The 13,673-nt window shown below is 37.3% G+C and overlaps 2 protein-coding genes across 3 annotated transcripts in view; one reads left to right on the top strand and one right to left on the bottom strand.

The window, feature by feature from the left end:
• The window catches only part of ANKRD45 (ankyrin repeat domain 45), a 55,341-nt gene that overhangs the window by 15,403 nt on the left and 26,265 nt on the right, over window positions 1-13,673 (bottom strand). The gene's annotated exons all lie outside the window — the stretch shown is intronic.
• Window positions 6,837-11,734, top strand: TEX50 (testis expressed 50). The gene is made up of 4 exons (XM_069065607.1): window positions 6,837-7,144; window positions 9,912-9,947; window positions 10,150-10,258; window positions 11,516-11,734. Exons 1-4 carry the CDS (start codon window positions 6,837-6,839, stop codon window positions 11,732-11,734), a joined length of 672 nt encoding a protein of 223 aa, XP_068921708.1.

The raw sequence follows: 13,673 nt of genomic DNA, 5'->3' as shown, positions 1-13,673 counted from the left end.
TGAACTATTTACATTCCTACATTGAAAAATAATAATTGTAACTTATGAAACTTTTCTCAGTATGAGAATAGTTGAAGGGAATAGAAACATATATATATATATATATATATATATATACACACACACACACACATATACACATATGTCTACATAAGAGGGTTTATGGGCATATGAATACATATGTGAATGTGTGTATATATGTGTACAGGTGTACATAGACAGAAGGCACAGGACCAGTTGAACAGGAAGGGATGATACTTAAAAGGTGAAATTAAGAGGTGAGAGAGGAATATAATAAGAGGAGATGGGGAGAGATAGAATTAGGTAAATTATCTCATATAGAAGAGGCAAGGGAAAACTGTTACAATAGAGGGGAAGAACAGAAAGGCAAAAGGGAACGAGACAACCTTATTCTCATTGAATTTGGCTTAGGGAGGGAATGACATACACACTTAATAGGGTATCTCACCCTACAGGAGAGTAGGGGGGAAGGGGATGAGAGGGGGGACGATGGAAAGGAGGGCAGGCTGGGGGGAAGGGAAGTTGGAAGCACCCACTTCTGAAAAGGGACAGGATCAAAGTAGAGAATAGAACAAGTGGGGGTGGGATGGGATGGAGGGAAATATAGTCAGTCTTTCACTATATATCCACTATGGAAATATTTTGCATAGCTACACATGTACAACCTATATTGAATTGCTTATCTTCCCAGTAAGGGTGGGTGATGAGGGAGGAAGGGAAAGAATCTGGAATTCGAAGTTTTAAAATCAAATGTTTAATATATATATATATATGTGTGTGTGTGTGTGTATATATATATATATATATATATATATATATATTTTTTTTTTTTAACATGCAAGTGGGAAATAAGATATACAGGCACTGGGGTATAGAGATCCATCTTGCCCTACTGGAAAGTTGGAGGGGGCATGGGGAGAATATAGGAGAGAGCAGATTGGGGGACGGGGTATACAGTGGGATCACTGTTTTGGGGTGGTGGGTAAGGGAAAAACAGGAAGAAAAGTTGTAACTCAAAATCTTGTGGCAATTAATGATGTAAACTAAAAATAAACATAAAATTTAATTAAAAAAATAAAAAACACAAATAGTTGACTTTCTAACTCTTTGTCAAGGTAGCACTGTGCTGCCAATGGGGGTGAGAGAGGCTTCAGGGGTTTTGTATCAGTCACTGGATCCCCCACAGTCTGTGGGCCCAGAGCTCTGGAAGCAGCTACCACCACCCCCTGGCTGGGGCCAGACCTCACTCTTCTTTCACCCAGGTCCCACAGAGTTCCCCACTGACCTTCCATGCTCTCCTTGGCATTTGTGGGTTGAGAAGTCTGGAAACTGCCACAGCTGCCAGCAATTCAGTCCCTTGAGGCCTGCTCCCACCCTGTCTGTGCCAGCATGGCCCATAAGGGGCTGTGCTCCTAACTGGGTGCAATGTACCCTTCCTGTCAACCATCCAGGCTGTCTTGGGCTGGAGATGTGTTTCACTCTGTCATTTTGTGGTTTCTACAGCACTTAAATCTGTTTAGAGTCTTTTTTTACAGCTATTTGGAAGGGTTTGGAGGAGATCTCAAGCAAGTCCCTGCTTTTACTATGCCATCTTGGCTCCACCCCCCAAGATAGTTATTCTTTAAAAAAAATTAGCTTAATAACCAGGAACAATAAATCGTAATAATAACTGATATTAACTAGCATTTTAGATCTACAAAATGCTCTTTGGGGGCGGTCAGGTGGCTCAGCGAGTAAGAGCACCGACTCCAGTGTTGGGACGACCTGGAGATCGAATCCCGGGCTCAGACACTCAGCACCACACCCAGAAATAACTGGCCGTGTAACCTTGAGCAAGTTACTTAACCCCAATTGCTTAAAAATAAAAAAAATTTTTTAAAAATGCTCTTTGTACATATTATCTTATTTGATCTTTATATCAACCCTGTAAAATGGGTACTATAGACATCATTATCCCTTTTTACAGATGGGGAGAATGAGAGAGAGTAAGAAACTTCCTCATGGTCCCACTGTTAAAAATTTTCCGAAGGGGCATTTAAGCCCAGGTCTCTACTGAGTCCAAATACATAAAAATAGAAAATAATGGAAAAATCATAAATAAAATTATAAACATACTATTATATATATTTTTTTTTAAGAAAGAACAATCAATCCAGCTAACAAAGGAAAATTTGTTGTGTCCTACAGAAATTAAGTGTAGACATCTAGACATCTAGCCCAATCCATACATGAAAGGAATCACCATTGTAACTCACACCACAAATGGCTGTTTTTGTCTCTTCTTTTTTTATTAAATAATATTTTATTTTCCCTCAGTTACATGTAAGAACAATTTTTTTAACATTCACTGAGTTTTTTTTTGTTTTGAGTTCCAAATTCTATCCCTTCCTCCCTCCCCTCTCTCCTACCTGAGATGGTAGGCAATCTTTACAGTGGTGGAAACTGAGGCATCAGTTAAGAGATCTGCCCAGTCACACATCTAGTAACATCTAGTAAGTATCTGAGGTGGGATCTGAATACAAGTTCCTGACTCCAAGGCCTGTGCCTTATCTACTATACCATGCTGCCTCTAAAGGAAACCTTCTGACTTTAAGTCAAATAGACAATTAGGAAAAGAATTAGGAGCTTTCTATCAAGGAGTTCAGAAGATAGTATAAATGCATTTGGGCTATTTAGCTATTCTATGTTCCAAAAGAGCCCGGATTCTGGAGGCTCTGGGAACTGAGACATCACTCTCTTTATGGAGAAAAAGAACCTGGGTTTTCTTTCCTAGTCCAATGAATGGATATAAGAGGTGCCTCCCTGTCTTTGAAAGCGAACTGAAGCTCTTTTTGGGTTTTAAGCTAAAAAAGAGATGGTAGAAACCACTCCTCCTAAATGGTAGCTGAAGACTCCAGTTGAAGCCCAGTGGGTATCAGCAGAGAGAGATGTGATGCAATGCCCAATGGAAAGCAGGAATAAAATGTTATTATAAACATCAGTGCCCATTGGGAAGCAGGCCCACGAGGAGCAGTGTACCAGCAGAAGCCACCACCAGCCCTATAATGTCAAACAGATAAGGTGCCCTTCCACATATGTACCCTGGACACATACATTCCCTAAATATACACCCCTCCACATGGGTACTATGGCCACACACATTCCTGATCTTTTTGTATCTGTCATTATTGTGTGCCCTGGACACAAGCTCTCCACATGTGTGCTCCTAATACATGATCATCATTGCCAATGATGGTATATAAATTGGTGGGAGTGTCCCAAGTTTATGGAAGGAATACTCCATTGCTACTATTCTGTTATGTTATTTTAATAAATGCTTTTGCTCCTGACTCCTTCTGACTAGTGAAAATAAGCAAATTGGGGGTGGGGGCAGAGAAGAGTTCATCAAGAAAGGGGATAAGCTTTTATATAGTACCTACTAAGTGCCACTCACTGTATTAAACACTTAAATGTCTCATCTGATCTTCACAATAGCTCTGAGAGGCATGTGCTATGATTATCCCCATTTTTCAGTTGAGGAAACTGAGGTAAATAAAAGTTAAGTAATTTGCCCAAGGTCACACAGCTAGCAAGTGTCTAAGGTTGGATTTGCATTCAGGTTTTCCTGGTTGCAGGCTCAGCACTCTATCCAATGAGCCACCTCGTTGCATCAGCCACAGATTTGAGTAAATCAAGAGTCACAGGACCCCTTGATCCTGGTATTGTTTTACTAGGGAGACCATATGAAAATAGGAGCACTCCAGGTACTATAACAACTTTATTATATCAATAGATACAGAAAAATCCTTCATTAAAATATAGCACTCATTTATGCTAAACACTACAAAGCATAGGCTTTTTTAAGTATAGGAATGAAATAATCTTTCCTTAATATATACAAAAAATTTCTGTGAAACCAAGAGGTAGCATTATCTATGATGCAGAAATACTGAAAATATTCCCCATGGCTCTGTAGTGAAGCAAGAATGCCCACTATATCCATTATTTATTAACATGATACTGGAAATGTTGGCTCTGGAAATAAGATGAGAAAAAGAAATTTTATATATATATATATATATATATATATATATATATATATATATATATACATATATATATCACAATCATGACTAATGGGCAAGGTAAATTCATTAGCTGTGACATAAAGAGTATTTTTTTAAACAAAATAGGCAACTTTATATTTTTTTAAAATCTTTTATAAAAATAAAATAAATACAGATAGACTAAAAAGGAAAAAAAAGACCAGGAAAAACTTTACACAAGACACCTGTAAGATTTTTATGTCTGACATCCAAAATTTATAGAGAATTTAACACAAATCTAAAAGATTATAAGCTATTTCTCAAAAGATGGTGAAAGAATATGACTAGGGGGTAGCTAGGTGGCGCAGGAGTCAGGAGGACCCAAGGTCAGTTCTGGCCTCAGACACTAAACAAAAAACTAGCCGTGTAACCTTGGGCAAGTTATTTAACACCAATTGCCCTCCAAAAGGCAAAAAAAAAAAAAAAATAGTGAATGAGGACTGGCAAAAATGAGCCAAAGTATCTCTATTTCTGGATGATAATATGATTTTCTTAGAAAATCCGTAAAAGGCAACAAAAATTATTGAGACTCTCTATATAGCTAAGAAAAACCAGGAAGAAGAGATATATAGAGAAATAACATTTGAAATAATAACAAAATGTATTAACTAACTGGAAGTTAAACCAAGAACACAATGTATAGGAGAAAAGGGAAAAAACACCTCTTTATTCAATAGCTAGGGGAAAGTAGATAGGTTGATAGAAAATTGTCTTAGCTAAGCATCTTATCCTAAATTATATTACATATACATTGAATACAAGAAATTAAAAATGGATAAGCAAAATAAATAGGAAAAGATACATCATTAAGAAGTTTGGAGAATGGAAAATTATATCTCTCACAATCATGACTAATGGGCAAGGTAAATTCATTAGCTGTGACATAAAGAGTAATTTTTTAAACAAAATAGGCAACGTTATATTTTTAAAAAATCTTTTATAAAAATAAAATAAATACAGATAGACGAAAAAGGAAAAAAAAAGACCAGGAAAAACTTTACACAAAACACCTGTAAGATTTTTATGTCTGACATCCAAAATTTATAGAGAATTTAACACAAATCTAAAAGATTATAAGCTATTTCTCAAAGATGGTGAAAGAATATGACTAGAACACAAAAAAAGAAATTAAAATTATCAACAGTCATTTTTAAAAGCATCAGAAATGATTAATAATCAGAGAAATGTAAATTAAAATATCATGGGTATCATTTAGCACACAAAAGAATGTCAAAATTAGCGCAGATGTAGGAAAACAGGCATTAATTTGCTGTTGGAAAAATTGTGAACTGATACAATTATTTTGTAAAATAATTTGAAATTTTCTAAAAAAAAGTTTTAAAATCATTCATAATAATATTCCCAACAATCTCACTATTGGGTTTACACTCAAAGGAAGTTATTGATCTCAGTAAAAGCCCAATCTGTACTGAAATATTCATAGAAACACTGTTTATGATAGCAAAACTGGGAAAACAAACTATGCACCCAAAGATTGGGAATTGGATTGGGAATTGGATTGGGAATTGGCTGAAAAAGGTGTGTGTATTAGTAGACTACATGAATATAGTAGAATATTAATGTTCCAGAAGGAGTGATAAATATGAAGAATTTTTTTTAATGGGAAAACCTGAAGTGACCTGTTCTTTCTTTTAACAAAGAGCAAACGTATGTATATGTTAGTCACCATCACCCTATAAGGAAGTTTATACTTGGAAGGAATGTGTGTGTATATATATATATATATATATATATATATATATATATCCATATATATATACATATATATATCAGGGTTTTTTATGAAATATTAAAAGAGGATATGTTGTTATTATTGTGCAGTCATTTCAGTTATGTCTGACTCTGTGACCCCATTTGGGGTTTTCTTGACAAAGATACTGAAGTGGTTTGCCATTTCCTTTGCCAGTTCACTTTACAGATGAGGAAACTGAGGCCAATGGGGTTAAGTGACTTGCCCAGGGACCCACAGCTAGTAAATGTCTAAGGTCAAATTTGAACTCTGGTTTTCTTGCATCCAGGCCCTGTGCTCTATCCACTGTACCACCTGGCTGCCTTTTAAAACAGGATATATCAACTTCAAAATCACAAAAATTTATTTTCCATCTCTTTGCTCTTTCAAAAGAGGCCTCATATAGAGCTGTCAAGGGAGAGCTAATCTTGCTCCTGATTCCTTTTCCTTCTGCCTGTTTCCACTGTCTCACTATACTTACCCATAAACTTAAAATATTTGGCTATACTATCCATCTTTATTACTTAACTTAAATATTTGGCACAGATTTATAGTTTCATGATTTATGTGAAATGTGCCTTCATTTCTCTGAGTAAAAGGGATTTTATAAAAATCAAATAAACAGACACACACATAGAGGAAAAAATCCACAGTGCAGGAAGGTTATGTTACATCTTCTAGTTCTAATCCTGCCAACTTAGGAACTTTTGAAGTTCTTTATGACCTCACAGAACTATCCTTGAATCAGTCCATTTGACGATGTCACAATGCTCCCCAACTTACTGCTGCCCTGGTTCAGAAAATTATAGCTCTCATCTGAAATGCTATGACTGAAATATCATGCTATTTAAAATGGACCTAAAGTATTTCATTGTGAATTTTAAGGACTTTTTTCTGCTCAATCTCTGACATTGCCTCTAGCACAAACAAAGTCAACTCACCAGAATTTTTTTTCCCAGCTGGAAAAAAAAAACAAAACCATGTTCATTCAAGGCCTGTCTCTAGTCATTCCTCTATGGTCCATCTGCTTTGTCAAAGAGAGCTTCTGCATTTGTGCTAGAACAACCTGGGCAAAGGTTGGATGGGAGATTTTTCCAGGGGAAGTAGACTTGATGCAGCTGACGCCTCCACCTTCCTATTTGCCCTACTCTCTGGACCAGCTGGGCTACAATTTTTGGAGTTGTACCAAGCTCTCTTATATTTTAGTGGAAACTCTCTTTGTAATCCTGACTATTTTATCTGGACATTATCTTTGGACCCAATGGAAGAAACACACAAGGAAGGTGAAGTAGTGATGGAAATTTGTAATGAAAATGTTTTATAATGTAGGTATACATACCTGCAAACACCTCAAGAACACAAATGAATGTAGTGTGTCATTCTAAAAATAGGTTATCCTCACTATAAGTCAACCTTATGTTGGGAAAATCCCCAACATCATTTGGGGGAAATAGCTCTTGTTGGTTGTATATAATTTGCCAAGGAAGAACATTATTTGGGGAAAGTAAAAGAAGCCCCCGGACAGATCACTAAACTTTCCATGTGCTATCCTATGATTTTCTTGTATTGTGCCCTGAGATTTTTCAGCAAAGGGTGACATTTTACAAACACACACACACACACACACACACACACACACCAACTGAATACATAATGGTTAATTTTGTCTCTTAGGACTGTAAAACTCAGGGACCAAAATATATATATTTCTTGCATCTGCCAATGGGTTATTTGCAATATACTACTGTCGCTAATCTATCTCATAAGAATAATATTGATTAAGTACTCTGTGCTTTCTCAACAAAAAAGGTCACAGTACCACAGTACATTTCATAACAACTCACACTGATTACATAATACTTTGTTTTTACAAACAACATCCCAATAAGGTCAGCAGTGAAAATATATTTTCTGCATTACACAGAGGAAGTAATTAAGGCTCTGAGAGTTTAAATCACTGATTGCAGAACTATTTGGCAAGACTGAGTATAGAATTCAGATCTCCTGACTGCCAATCCAAACCCGTTTCCACTGGAGCTGGGGTTCTTAACCTTTTTTTTTTTTTTGCCTCATGGACCCCTCCGATAGTCTGGTAAAGCCTCAGAATAAACTTTTAAATGTACAAAATTTAAAATTAAATATATAAGATGATTACAAAAGAAATAAATTATATTAAATTATAGTTCTAAAACTGTATTTAACAAATGTTCATGGATCTCAGGTTAAGAATTTCTGCTTAGAGATAAGACAGCAAGATTTAGTGTATAGAGAAGTGGCCCAGAGCCCAGAAGACTTGGTTTCCAGGCCTGTCTCTAACACATACTGGGAGTGTGACCAGAGGCAAGTCACTTAATTTCACATCCTCCAGCAAAGTGTCCAATAATGTAGGCTACAGATCACTTGCTGATTGATGTGCAATGGTTGAAATCACAAATCCATTCCTCTCCCCACCAAAAAAGTATTGAAAAAGATAATGCATTGCAACTTCTGGTCTTGACTCTTACTATTTTATAAAAAGGTCCAGGCACTGCAAACTTTTTAAGAGTTCAAGATGTATCCAAATGCTAATGTTAGCATATTTAATTTTCTTTCTGGGGGGAGAGTTACAGGGTGGAGAAGAAGGAGAATGGGTTTTGTGATTTTGTTGGTGTAAAGCAGAGGTATCAAACAGCAGGCTTATACTCTCAAGCGTAGCCTAGGCCAGATTAAAATGTAATTGGAAAACATTTTAAATTAATAATTAATTTTAATAATTAATTTAATTAATAAAAATATAATAGAACATAGATAATTATATGTGGTTTCCAAGTCAATATGTAACTGCAGGCAGCCTTATGTATGACTTAGTGGCCCCTTGCTTCAATTTCTAGTGTAAGGAACTCCCAATGAAGAAACTACTTCTACCAATGTAGACTGCCACACTGGTCGGGTCCATTTTGAGGTCTTCAAGAGGGTCCTGGTGCACTAAGAAATCACATGTTCTATCAGGCCTTTAGGATTCTGAAGCCAGTTTCCTATACATTTATAGAAGTACATAAATACCTAAATATAAAATATTTAATTTATAAATTATTTAAATTAACTTGACTGGCAGAAATCATAGCAATTTTTTTTTAACCAGGACACAGACAAAAAACAATTACTACCAAAGGTCCTTACTTTGCAAAACTTATTAACTCAAAAAATTGACTCTTCCTTCTCCTCCACCTTCACCCTTTGACTTTTTCCTCCTAACCTTCTTTTCCTCTCCCTCCAAACTATCTCACCAAGGTCATGATGCCAGCTCCCTGAGCCAACCTTGAAACTGAGATGACTAAAGTCCACAGGAGAGAATTTGAAAAATTTTACCAGGCTATTGGGCAACACTTAGCTTGTCTAAACTTCTCATTTTACTATGAGAAAACTGGGTTTCAGGAACAATAAGTAAGTTGCCTAAGGTCACACAGCTAGTAAGTGCCACAGCCAAAACCAAAACTCTGGTGTCTAAATGAGTACTAGGGGTAGACAAAGTGGGTGGCTTACAACACCTAGAGCTGGTAATTGTGGGAGAAGGACCAGATCTTGTACATTACTCTGTAAAATGTACATTATTTGAGTGCCAAAAATTCCACTGAAGGTATTTACTTTGGAATAAGTCAAGTTCAATGTATTGCAGAAGTCTTGAAAATATGGCAGCAGAATTTTTAAACATGACATCAGGGGAGATTCAATTTGCAAACTTTATCCTCCAAATGCCTCGTCCCAGTTCCTTATGGCCATGCCCTTTCCATTATACTATGCTGCCTCTTTATATAACCAAAAAAAGGTTCTGAGGGGTGGAGAAGAATTCACATCTACTTATACCCAAATTCTGCCCTTTCTAGGTTAGTCTCCCTTCACCTTCATTTCTTAAGTTCTGTGGGTTTTTATAGACTAAGTTCCAGGGGTGGGGAACCTGCGGCCTCAAGGCCACAGGTGGCCTTCTAGGTTCTTGGGTGCAGCCTTTCGACAAAGTCCAAGTTTTACAGAACAAATCCTTTTGTTAAAGGGACTTGTTATGTGAAGTTTGGATCCAGGCAAAGAGCTACACTTGAGGACCTAGAGGGCCTCATGTGACCTCAAGGCAGCATGTTCCCCAACCCTGGATCTGTCTGACATGCCCGGGAGTAGGGCTTTATGCCTCAGTAAGTTCTGTCTGTTGATCTTTGTCATTTCCTCTGCTTCAATTCTGAGCTATAAATAGGGAAGTTCTCTTCCCAGTGTGGATGGTAGGCCATATTCACTAAGTGCCCTCCTAACAATGAGATTCTATAGGCCTGTGATTTGGGGCAAAGGGGGCTTTGAAACGGGGAGCAGAATGTTAGATGGCACTCTTGAGCTTTCCTTCTCCCTAGATGATACCAGGCAGTATAGAGTAGTATTGGTATGCTGGACTTGGGGCCAAGAACAGCCTAGGTGCAGATCCCATGCCTGGCAGCATTTCCATGGCCATGTGTTAGGCAGTGAACCATGTCTCCACATCAGTTTCTTTACCTATAAGAATGAAGTTGAACTATGAAGTCCCCTTCCAGTTCTCTATCTATGATCCTATAATCACAGACATGCAACATGAATAATTCACTAGCATAACAACAGTAATAATAGCTAATATATTTGGTGCTTTAAGATTTGCAAAGTTCTTGACAAATATTATCTCATTTTATCCTCATCATAACCCTGGGAGGTAGGTGAGTATTATTGAGTATTATCCTCAATGGACAGATGAGGAAACTGGGGCAGATGGAAGTTAAGTGACTTGTCCAGGGTCACATTGCTATTAATTTCCCAAGGCCACTTCTGAACTCAGGTTTTCCTGACTCCAGAAAAACCTAGTTGCTGCTTAAGAGAAGTTCTCATCGATTTATTCAATTTATCAGGCACCTACAACATGTAAACTACTGTGCTATGTACATAATTGTCCTTGACCTTATCGACTTTGGTCTATCAAGAGGAAAGTCATATATATACAAATATTAAATAATTATAAAGTAGTCATAATGCAGAAGGTGATATAAAATAATAAATCAATATAAGAACAGAAAGATTATTTCTGACTAGTACAATCAACAAAGGCTTCAAAAGGTACAATTTGAACTGAGTCTTAGAAAATAGACACTATTTCAATACGTGGAGATAGAGAGGAGAGCATTATAGTCACAAGCAAAGGCCCAAACTTGGAAAAACCTCTAGACACTTATAAGAGACAGCAAGTCGTCCAGCATGGCAGGGTTTCAGCACCTGTGAAGTCAGCTGAACACTAGAAGAATAGCCCACTAGAGAGCACAATAAGATGTGGCCAGGTTCAGAGAAAGGAATGACAAGGGTTGAACGAGTTAATCCTTGCTATTTCCTGGTTAAGTTGAACTGAATTCAGTCTCATAGCATAGCTGCCTGCTACTGAGTAAGAACCTGATAACTGTCTATCAAGGGGATTCTCCTTTGGGGTAGAGACGGGTTGGAGAATGCAAAGAACAGCATGCCTTCATTTCTACATTCCCTTCAGAATGATGTGTTGGCTAGAAAACTGAAAATTAGGGAGGGAACATATCACTAGAGTCTGAGTTCATATATTCACAAACAGGTTAGGTTTGGTCTCCAGAAAGAAAAATGTTTTATGCTGTTGGTTGTTTCTTTCTTTTAGCCAGAAGATAATTTTTCATCAAATGGTGATCAACAAAATCAGTCCATTTATGACGTTGACCAAATCCTCTGCAGGTTAATGTCAACCACATCAATGCTGACAAGATACCTAAAGCAAGTATCACACCATTCCTCCAAAAAGTCGAAACACAGAAGAAAATCAAAGAAAAAAAGGGATGGAGACACACGACTGGAGCTTCCAAATGTGTTCACACATTAATTCAAATCTCTCTAGTATAGAGCTTTTAGAAGGAAATTATTGAAAGAGGAGATTCTTTTTTTCGATAAAAAAAAACCTATCTGGGGCCTTTGTCATATTTTTGCCACATTTGTGAGACCTATATCCATGAGCTCTATATAGAGAAGTTATTTCTACTCAGTTAAAAAAAGCATTATTACATGAAGTATTTTACTAACATGGACATAAAAAATCTAATACTATCATTGCTATGTATTTCAGCTCTTCTTTAAATGATGAATTATTAGGAATTAAATAAAGAATTTCTATAGAACAGCATCTTAGCTTGGTGTTCTAATAAAGCTCTGAATTAAGTAACACTTATGGACACTTTTTAAGCTTTCCTGAGTAAGCTCTGTGACCATAGGAGGAGGACACAAACAGTGGAGTGTAAAGTGAATAGGTGTTTACTAGTGTAAAGCAGAAAAGCTCAGTGAGAGTCTAGTGTGCAATGCGTGATACAATCCCTTACACCAACGTCCCCACCTGGAGGTCCACGACAGTTCATACACCTTACTCAAACACAGCCAGGGAGGAAAATAGATTGATTTGGCTAATTAGTATATTATTGTATACACCTAGTTTCAACTCAGCAACCAGTTAAAAGACCCACACAGTAAGAAGAAAGGAAAGAGTCACTGAATACTTCCACATGCTCCAAAGAGAGGGAGGTGAGAGGGTCCAGGCAAAGCATGCTGTGCATGCTCCTAAGTGCTAGCTCCTCCTGGCACCATCCTTGGACCTGAGTGTGTCTGTTCTGGTCCTGTGGAGATGGTCATGTACACTTGGCTCAAAGTTAAAGGGATGGGAGATGGTCAAAGATGATTGGCAACTGATTGAGGAAAAGCCGTTCACTCAATAGGTTGTAAAAGGAGAGAACCAAAGCTCCTCTCTCCCCTCATCTCTTCTCTCCCTTGCCTCTCCTTTCTCTCTATCTCTCCTCCCCTTCCTTCTCCCTCTCCTATCTCTCTTCTGAACCTTTCTCAGTATCTCTTCATTCTCTTTTCTTTGTCTCTGTCTCTCTCTGTCTCTGTCTGTCTGTCTGTCTCTCTGTCTCTCTCTGTCTGTCTCTATCTCTGTCTCTCTCTCTCTGTCTCTGTCTCTCTCTCTGTCTCTGTCTCTCTCTCTCTCTCTCTGTCTCTCTCTGTCTCTCTCGGACTCTGACAGCTCTCTCCTTTGTACTTCCAGTAAGAGAAGGAAAAGAATTAACATATGGGATTATACCTTATTGATAAACTCAAAATTTAGAGGTTCTTAAGAAGAGTGTAAAAAAAAACAGTGTCATTATCAATCATAGAGTTTATTCACAAAAAGGAAATAAAATGGATTTTGTAACTAAATTAATTAAGTACATTTTTCCATCATAATACATAAGTTATATTCAATTTTTTTGAAGTACTGCAAGTCTTTAAATCATTGTTTCCATTCTACCTCCAAGGTTTTTTGTGAGGATCAAACGAAATAATATTCAGAAAGCACTTAGCACAATGCCTGGCACATAGTAGCCATCTGATAAATGTTGATTCCTCTAGTTCCCCCTTCCATTCTTAGTCAAACTATATAAGTATTGTTGTTATTCAGTCATGTCCAACTCTTTGTGACCCCATGGACCATAGAATGCCAGGTCTTTCTAGCCTCCACTCATCTTCTGAAGTCTGTCCAAGCTCATGTTTGTTGCTTTCATGACACTATCCATCTCATCCTCTGCCATCCCCTTTTCCTTTTGTTTTCAATATCTCCCAACCTCAGGGTCTTTCCCAATGAGTCCTGTCGTCTCCTTAAAGTATTGAAAATACTTTAAATTGAAATACTCAAATCCTTGAAGTATTTAAGCTTCAGCTTCAGTATTTGTCCTTCCACTGAATAGTCTGATTTAATTAAGTACTGACTGTTTTGATCTCCTTGCTGTCCAAGGGACTCT

Source organism: Petaurus breviceps, unplaced genomic scaffold (genome assembly GCF_028583685.1).
Source record: "Petaurus breviceps papuanus isolate PSGF00001 unplaced genomic scaffold, PetGlider_PUasm1.0 90692, whole genome shotgun sequence".
Lineage (NCBI taxonomy): Eukaryota > Metazoa > Chordata > Mammalia > Diprotodontia > Petauridae > Petaurus > Petaurus breviceps.
This window is presented reverse-complemented; position numbering and strand designations above follow the sequence as displayed.